We start from the raw sequence: 9799 nt of genomic DNA, 5'->3' as shown, positions 1-9799 counted from the left end.
AAATGTGAACTATTAGTCTGTTTTTTTTCACCATTTTTTTTAGTTGCTTGCATACTGTGACCTCAAAAAATGACAAAAAGAAGATAGTGTTTTATATGTTAATAATCATGTAGGGTGTAATAGTAGGATTTATTTGACTGTGCTATTTTGACACGTCATTTTTTAATTGGATATTACATGGAAACAAAATTAAAAATTTAATGGAAGGGTAGACACAGGGATTTATTTGATAATAGTTCAAACCTTAGGAAGTAAATTGATAACTTTTTAACCTTAGGAAGCAATTCGATCAAAGGTCATTTCCCCTCCCCCCCTTTTTAAATAATTTGACCTATTTATGGTTCTTGTATGATGAATACTTGAAGGATTATCTTTTTTAAATTTAAAATTAATTGGATACAAATACAATGATTGGGATTTATCTCCCATATTGCGGGATTCTACAGGGGTGCAGCTCTTCCAACTAATACACCTGGTACCCCCTGCATCTTTGATCCTTATGGAAGGGCTGGTATATGTGGTGATTGGTTACTTGGTTCAAGTTTAGAGTCAGCAGCCTTAAGTGGAATGACCCTTGCCAATCACGTAAGTGCCACTTCACTCTTTATTTTATTTTATTCTATTTCAGTTATTTGTGCAGATAACTAACTACATATCTCATAAAAGTTAATGATAGTGCTGTTCATATTCTCCAAACTCAATTTCCTTATTTCCTTTCATAGTATTAAGTGAATTAAAATTTCTATGGACATCAAGACTGTAAAGGTTGTGGTTTTGATTTTATTCAAGGTTTAATGTGCCATCAAAGTAATTGATGTTTACATCAGACTGGTCTTTTTTACATGCAGATTGCAGATTATTTCCAAACGGGTGGAGCTCGTCCTGAAGAGTTTGCCATGGGTTTAGATAACGAGTTTCAACCGCTTGAAGGACATGATATTGGACAATTTCCGGGACTGGAGTCTGAAAAAGAGATAAATGAGGCCCAGGCATATCAACTTGCCTCTTGAAGTTGTGCTGGAGCATGAGAATCTCTTGGTTTGGGTAAGCGCAGTTCTTCTCAATTGTGATTTCATATTAATAATAATAATAATAAAAAAAGAGATATTTATATTCTTAGGTTTTTGAAAACATGGTAGGACATTTCATTGACTCGTAGAACTTCTGGCAGAAGTTGTTCAAGGCTCAGAGTTATCAGCTATCAGAATAGTTGGTGAAGGAAGATATTGATATTAATGCTCTCCTACCAAATTGTGGATGCATAATTTGAGCGGTTCATCTGCCTAAAAGAGCAATGGGAACATGTGTTACTTGGCAACTTATCACCACAGGTGTATTGGTTTCTCAGGTCTATGAAGATTACTTTTATGCTCCATTAATTTTGAGGCTCGAGGTAGGGGCTCTAGTCGGGGCAAAGTCGTATTGAGGGTTTAGGACTGTGGTCTTGCGAGTTTAGGGCTTTTTGGGGTTTTAAGGGTTTGTTTTGCAGGCCTATGGTTTTTTTGGGCTTAGGGCTCTCTTATCGGGGTCATATTGTGGACTAACGTTGGTTTTCTTGTGTACTTAAGGACACCTTACGCTTTTTGATATGTACAACATTACTTATAAAAAAAAAAAAATGAAAATTACTGAAGTTCAAGTAGAAGAGATATTACTTTTTCCAGTTTTACACAGTAGATTCAACATTCTTACAATTTGCAAGCAGCAACAAGTAATTTTCTATCATTATTATCAGCCAGAACCTTATTTGGTAAATATAGATGTTATAAATCAACATTTTTCCATTTGATAGGCATATTTGAACACGGAATCTATTGGGATTAGGGCACCGCAAAGTTCTCAATAATCGCTAGTTGCAATTTGATGGATCATAATCAACTTTGAACCAATTGGAACCACAGCCATAGAAATCCCATCGATTTTTAAACTTGTAACAAATCAAGAGAAGAGATATTTGTGTTATTTGTGTAAACGACATGTTATTTGTGTTAGAAGACATTCTTTATAACAAAAATCAAGAGAAGAGATATTTCGAGCAAAGTTGACAAATTGGATATCCCATAACAAAATTAAGGAACAAGTACACCAATGTGCTCAAACAAAATTACTGGGATACCAAAAAAAAAATTTACAATCTTTTCCTATCTTAACCAACACCAACAGTAAAACAGAGATTTGGTTCTCTGTTTTGATCATTGACATGGTGCTAGGGAAGTAAAGTATCAAACTCAGGATCCCAAGAATCCACCCATGCATCAAGCGGCAGATGTCCACCCACAGGGGAAGGCGGTGGCGGCAGATAACCGTATGAAGCATAAAACTCAGACGCAGAGTCATCATTACTGGCTAGCTGACAGCCCAGCAAGGTTTCCAAATATTCATATGAAACACTAAACTCAGAGTCAGAGTTATCACTAGCTGGTAGACGGGTTACCAATTCAGACTCAGGCGTTCCAAATTCAGTTGGACATTCTGATGATGGGGTCCCAGTGGCTTGACATTCGACATCGCAGCAGCGCATCTTCTTTCTCTGCTGCGATCCGTCCTCAAGTAGCAGCACTTCTTCTTCTTCTGTATTAATGGAATTTTGCAATGGAGATGGAGTTTGAACAGAGATGACGGTGGGAGCAGACTGATCTTGAAAGCATCTTTTAACGCCAACTGTTGATCGTGATTCTTTCTTTTGGATGGTGCACAGGACCCAGTCAGTCGTCCGTTCTCGTTCTCCCTCCCCAACTAATGAGAACTCGTGCATTAACCAGTTGGATTTCTGTTTCTTCACCTTGAAACAGAAGAGTTTCCTGACCCCAATAACATCCCCCTGACCATCATAGATTTTGTCGGCAGAATTCTCATGCCAAACACCGCAACCCGCTGTTCGTGCCACTCGATTTTTGCTGAGTTGTTTTAGCCTTGTAAAAACGTAAAGCTTCTCCTGATCACCACAGAATTGCCAGGGATCCTTTTCACCATAAATATCGAACTCTCCGATGCCATCCCAACCTATATCTTCTCCCCTTACCTTGTTCAACAAATAGAAGCCTACCAGCTCTTCATCGGTGGGCTGAAAACGAAATCCCACCGGCATCATCATCATCATTCACACTCGCAACTCTCTGTTTCACTCCTTCTTCACTCTCTGTTTCACTCCTCTTCACTCTCTGTTCCACTCCCTCTTGAAGCCATTGCCCTTATATAGAACCCAGTGCCACCGACTTAGGTCCACCGCCTTAGCTAAAGGCGGTGGACTAACGACTTGCCGTTCTTGAATTAAATTTTGAACTGGACGACTTGCCGTAGAGATTCAGCGGAGAAATCCTCCAGCCTGCAGCTCCTCCGCATCCTCTCGCACAACCTTTTTTATTTTTTTATTTTTAAAACTTTTCCACATATTAAAATAGAATAGTTATAATAAGAGAAATGCTAGCATCTAAGCAGCAAGAGGTATTTTATTTAAAATGAAAATTCACGTCACCACCTTTAAAAAAAATTAACATGTGTCTATTGCAAACTGGCTTAGATTTGACTCAGAAAGACTTGACTTGAACTTAGTATATTTAATAATTGAGCCAATTATGGACACAAAATTGTGCTTGATTATTAAATGAGATATGCTTGTATAAACTTGGCCCGACTCGGTTAATAATGTGAACACAACTCGTATAAGTTCGGCTTGACTCGTTTATACTCAAACTCGGTGTATTTAATAATTGAGCCAATTGTGGACACAAAATTAATTTTGATTATTAAACGAGATATGCTTTTATAAACCAGGCTCAACTTGATTAATAACGTGAACACAACTTGTATAAGTTCGGCTTGACTCGTAAGCTAACGTGTGTGAGCGCGCACATGTGCCTTATATGTTTAAGGGTGCTTGGCAGCCCCAAAGAATTTGAAAATTCTTGTAAAATATAATTTCTTATATTATGGCCCATACAAATGTCAATAATCAATAGCTGGACGTACTAAACAATTTGGCCAAAGGTCCTCATATACAACAAAAGCCCTAAACGGCTAAACCTAGTAGAGGTGGAAATTGATCCGATTTGATACCCAAAAGCTTTTTCCTAGCAGGCTGACTGAAAAGTTCCAAATTTACAGCTTTTTAAAAAAGGTTCTTGCTTAAATGTTTGCAAGTTGCATTAGGGTATGCTCAAATTAATATAGTAGTACTAAAATTAGTTAAAGTGGGAGGAAGTTAAGAGGTTGGTAGTGTTAGAACTAGCTGTGCCTTTTTAGTCTAAGTACTAATTAAGTATTAATAAAATTCCTTCATTAGATTTGATTTTTTTTTTTTTAAAAAAAATTAATCTATTAAATTGATATTTGTCTCTAAAATAAGTGACTTTTACAACTACTTTTAAAAATGAATGTGAGAATATACACTTTACATAAATGAGGCATTTAAATAAAGCCCCCCCTCCCCGCCAAAAAATAGTAAGTGTCGAAACTAAAAGTAGAAAACAAGAAATGGATTCATAAATGATTTCAAAGGAACTATAAACTACCCGATCCTCTATATCTTGAACAAAAGCCAAAAATATATTGTTGCATAAAGCGGTATAGGCACAAAAGAAAGGACACGAGCAGGAGCATGACTGTTGCCAGATCCTTCAATCTTACCCGAGCCCCAATAAAAGGGGTGCATGCAGGGGCATGACCCTCGAAAGATATTTTAACCCTACTTGAACCTATGCTAGGTAACAACTACAACAACCATCGGGAAGAAGTTGAGGACAGGGAGGCATTTCCGAAACAAAATGAAATATGTTGTTAAGGAGTAACAAATTCTAGATACAAAAGTCTCTACAACAAGATAAAACCACAATAAACAGGGTGACTGGAACCCGCAAACAACAAAACAAATACAAATACAGTATTCAATGGTTGGTTGATGATGAACTAACATTTAGATTAAATACTATTTTGATTTGGATATTTAGCTATTGATGGCATTCACCCCACATCAAGAGATGTCTAATACATGGAATGCCTTAGGGGATTGGCCCTGTGGGCAGCATAGGAGGTGGCGGTGGCGGTCCAGGTGGTCGTTGCTGCACTAGTTTTGCCAAGAGCAAAGGTTGGCCTTTCCTCTGTTTTACGGCAACAGGTCCACACAAATGACACAATCCTTCCGCATCCCTTGAATGAACTAACTTCTCCATTTTCTCACATTCTCAGAGTAGAGTAATTACCACAAACAGTTTCATACAAGAAAAAAGCGAGTGTTAAAAGCTGATAAATAAACAAGTAAACAACACAAAATGTGAAGCAATAGCCTATACATATATGCATGTCAAACAATCTAACAAAATTTAGAGAGAAAAAAGGTGCGCCTCTTACCGGTGACGAACAAGCTCCATGCAAGGAACAGGGTAGCAAGCAGAAGAAACCCATGGAGGAAGCGTCTCTTGACCTCCAACCCCATGTTAATTGCCTTGTGGAGGAGACTTGCGAATATAACAAGTAATATATAGGCACTCCTGTTTGAATGTTGCCATGCATTTTCAAACCTAGCCATTTTTACTGGGTCAAAGATGGACATGAAATTCGGAATCCAATATAGGTTAAGGAGTAAGATATTCAAATTCAAATAATTGGGTTCTTCAGACTCAACTGATTGATTGTTTATTGAATTTGCAAAAGTGCAAACAAGTAAAAGTACAAGATGATTTTAGAATTTAGATTAAGGAGAACATTTCATGGATTGCATCTCCCAAATAGAAATAAGGTTCAAAATGCATAAGAATAGTGCGCTACTTGCTTAGGAATTATAATGCCGGCAAAAATGCAAAAATTTAGTACTAATTAAATTAACAAGTCAGATCTTAATTGCATGCTCCTGCGTTGATAGATGCAGCAATGTTTAATCAGCATTATGGGAAAGAATATTTTGATATATTGTTTGTGATTCCAAGCTGAAACAGTAAATTTACCATGTCAAAGCAACTTGGCATAGAATATATATAATTAACATCAAGCTTGCCTGATGATGTTTTCTTTTTTAAAACTATTATTGATAATTTACATACACATGTAGTGAGTGTTCAACCTATAACCTCAGCTCCATCCCACTCTTATGGAGGGAGGAGAATGTCATTTCTGCTAGAGCTCATTGGAATCAAGCTTGCATTAAAATTCACAAGGAGAAGCACAATTGGATGATAAAAACAAATTAGTCCTCTCACTTCCAACACACGAAATCTCACATGAAGAACACCAGAAGAAGACCAAGTACAAGAAATTGTCTAGACTAAAAGTAAACCAGAAAAACCATACACAGATAAGCAAACCAGAATAGAGTTGCCAATTGTTTAGTCATAACAACTCAACATTCTTACAATTTGCAAGCAGCAACGAGTAATTTTCTATCATTATTATGAGCCAGAACCTCATTTGGTAAATGTAGATGTTATAGATCAACATTTTTCCATTTGATAGGCATATTTTAACACGGAATCTATTGGGATTAGGGCACCTCAAAGTTCTCAATAATCAACTTTGAACCAATTGGAACCGCAGCTTATAACAAATCAAGAGAAGAGATATTTGTGTTATTTGTGTAAACGACATGTTATTTGTGTTAGAAGACATTCTTTATAACAAAAATCAAGAGAAGAGTTATTTCGAGCAAAGTTGACAAATTGGATATCCCATAACAAAAATAAGGAACAAGTACACCAATGTGCTCCAACAAAATTGAACAAAAAAAAATTACAATCTTTTCCTATCTTAACTGACACCAACAGTAAAACAAAGTTTTGGTTCTCTGTTTTGATCATTCACATGGTGCTAGGAAAGTAAAGTAGCAAACTCAGGATCCCAAGAATCCACCCATGCATCAAGCGGCAGATGTCCACCCACTGGGGAAGGCGGTGGCGGCAGATAACCGTATGAAGCATAAAACTCAGACGCAGAGTCATCATTACTGGCTAGTTGACAGCTCATCAAGGTTTCCAAATATTCATATGAAACACTCAACTCAGGGTCAGAGTTATCACTAGCTGGTAGACGGGTTTCCAATTCAGACTCAAGCGTTCCAAATTCAGATGGACATTCTGATGATGGGGCCCCAGTGGCTTGACATTCGACATCGCAGCAGCGCATCTTCTTTCTCTGCTGGGATCCGTCCTCAAGTAGCAGTACTTCTTCTTCTACTTCTTTTGTTTTAATGGAATTTCGCAATGGAGATGGAGTTTGAATAGAGATGACGGTGGGAGAAGACTGATATTGAAAGCATCTTTTAACGCCAACTCTTGATCGTGATTCTTTCTTTTGGATGGTGCACAGGACCCAGTCAGTCGTCCGTTCTCGTTCTCCCTCCCCAACTAATGAGAACTCGTGCATTAACCAGTTGGATTTCTGTTTCTTCACCTTGAAACAGAAGAGTTTCCTGACCCCAATAACATCACCCTGACCATCGTAGATTTTGTCGGCAGAATTCTCATGCCAAACACCGCAACCCGCTGTTCGTGCCACTCGATTTTTGCTTAGTTGTTTTAGCCTTGTAAAAACGTAAAGCTTCTCCTGATCACCACAGAATTGCCAGGGATCCTTTTCACCATAAATATCAAACTCGCCGATGCCATCCCAACCTATATCTTCTCCCCTTACCTTGTTCAACAAATAGAAGCCTACCAGCTCTTCATCAGTGGGCTCAAAACGAAATCCCACGGGCATCATCATCATCATTCACACTCGCAGCTCTCTGTTTCACTCCCTCTTGAAGCCATTGCCCTTATATAGAAGCCAGTGCCACCGACTTAGGTCCACCGACTTAGCTAAAGGCGGTGGACCAACGACTTGCCGTTCTTGAATTTAAATTTTGACCTGGACGACTTGCCGTAGAGATTCAGCTGAGAAATTCTCCAGCCTGCAGCTCCTCTGCATCCTCTCGCACAACCTTTTTTTATTTTTAAACCTGTTCCACACATTAAGATAGAATAGTTATAATAAGAGAAATACTAGCATCTAGCAGCAAGAGGTATTTTATTTAGAATGAAAATTCACGTCACTACCTTTAAATAAAATTAACATGTGTCTATATACCTGATTAAAAATATAAAAAATTTAAAAATTTATAACTAAATTACTAAGGTATAGGTCACTTTGATGTATCTATCAGTTTGATCTTAGGTTAAAATCTTTGTGTGATTGCATGTAATATTATGTAAACACTTTCTTTAATAAGGAATCCAAGTCTTTTGTCAGAAACAAAGCAATAAGGAATATTCTCATTTGTTTAAATTTTATTAGGAATGATTATTCTGAAGTGTTTCAGTGGGATTTATTGAAATTTATATATGTACAAGATGAGATTGAGTCTCACAGGATACATAAGAATAATCATGTAGTTAAATTAGTTATTCAAAGAAAATAAGTAGTGAACAAAATGATAGTATATGGATTTTGGTTTAGCTACAGAATGATTCCCTAGAATGGTAATATGAAATGTATATGTATGTCATGAGGATTAATTCATTTAAATTAAAAATATAAATTAGAGTACAGTTACAATTATTTAGTGAAATTAATTGTAATTATCAGTGTCATGTGACGTGTCATGAAAGATAGGGTCATAGACCTATTGTAGCTAATTGTATTTATCGACTTTAGGTCCTTATTTGAGTTGATGTAAGCTGACTATTGGTTTTGGGCCTCACGTATATATTTATTAATGTTTATGCTTGTTACATTCTTGAGCATAAAATTATTTGAAAAAAGAAATGAGAAAATTAATATTCTTAGATTTTTGAAAACATGGTAAGACATTTAACTGACACGTGGAACTTCTGGCAGAATTTGTTCAAGGCTCAGTGTTATCAGCTGTCAGAATAGTTTGTGAAGGGAGATATTGATGTTTATGCCCTCCTATCAAATTGTGGATGCATAATTTGAGTGGTTCATCTGCCCATAAGAGGAATGGGAACATTTGTTACACGGCACCTCATCACCACAGGTGTATTGGTTTCTCAGGACTATGAATATTACTTTTATGCTCCATTAATTTTGAGGCACGAGGTAAGGGCTCTAGCTAGTCGGGGAAAAGTCGCAAAGGCAAAGTAGCAATGAGAGTTTAGGATTGCGGGCCTGCGGCCTTGCGAGTTTATGGCTTTTTTGGGGTTTTAGATGTCTGTTTTGCGGGCCTATGGTTTTTTGGGGCATAGGGGCCTCTAATCCGGTCATATTGTGGGCTAACGTTAGTTTTTCTGTGTACTTAAGGGCGCTTTACGCTTTTTGATATATATAACATTATTTTAAAAAAAAAAAAAAAAAAAAAAACTTTTAGGCAACTGGATTCAGGTGGAAGAGATATTACCATATTAGTCTCCCATTTCTCCCAAATTCCAGGCCGAGTATGTGGAGCTCAGATCAGCACAGGGCCAAATAAAGATATAAATTAAAACTTCAAAATTTAAAGACTGAAAGCTATTTAAATTCTTATATAATGCATGAATTGGCTTTATTATGGGTCCTTTGGAGGAAAGGCTTCAGCAGATGTGATAATAATGTTGGCACTTTTTCAGATATTGTACTTTCAAACTACAGTTTCTCTTTAATCAATATTGGGGTCTTTCAACTCAACGTATGGGTTCTCAGTTGAGGGCCGGAAATGTGATTACAATTAGTGGAGTTAAAGACCAATAGAGTCGATCGCGAACATGCTTAGATTTAAGTAAGAAAGACTTGACTCGAACTTAGTATATTTAATAATTGAGCTGATTATGGACACAAAATTGTGCTTGATTATTAAATGAGATATGCTTGTATAAACTTGGCCTGACTCGGTTAATAA

General features: G+C 37.0%; 2 protein-coding genes and 1 long non-coding RNA gene across 3 annotated transcripts; 1 reads left to right on the top strand and 2 right to left on the bottom strand.

Annotated features, from left to right (window-relative positions):
* The first annotated feature begins 91 nt into the window (after nt 1-91).
* Nucleotides 92-1633, top strand: LOC132172157 (uncharacterized). Its single transcript, XR_009439125.1, has 3 exons — nt 92-585; nt 849-1044; nt 1140-1633. It is a non-coding gene; the product is annotated as an uncharacterized LOC132172157 (long non-coding RNA).
* A 573-nt stretch (nt 1634-2206) lies between these two features.
* Nucleotides 2207-3088, bottom strand: LOC132168986 (NAC domain-containing protein 41-like). The gene has a single exon (XM_059580082.1). It carries the CDS (start codon nt 3086-3088, stop codon nt 2207-2209), a length of 882 nt encoding a protein of 293 aa, XP_059436065.1.
* Nucleotides 3089-6795: 3707 nt separating this feature from the next.
* LOC132168985 (NAC domain-containing protein 19-like) lies at nt 6796-7692 on the bottom strand. The gene has a single exon (XM_059580081.1). It carries the CDS (start codon nt 7690-7692, stop codon nt 6796-6798), a length of 897 nt encoding a protein of 298 aa, XP_059436064.1.
* Between the last annotated feature and the right edge of the window lie 2107 nt (nt 7693-9799).

This window comes from Corylus avellana, chromosome ca2 (genome assembly GCF_901000735.1).
Source record: "Corylus avellana chromosome ca2, CavTom2PMs-1.0".
NCBI classification, from domain to species: domain Eukaryota; kingdom Viridiplantae; phylum Streptophyta; class Magnoliopsida; order Fagales; family Betulaceae; genus Corylus; species Corylus avellana.
Note: the sequence above shows the minus strand (reverse complement) of the source record. Positions and strands in the feature narration are given on the sequence as shown.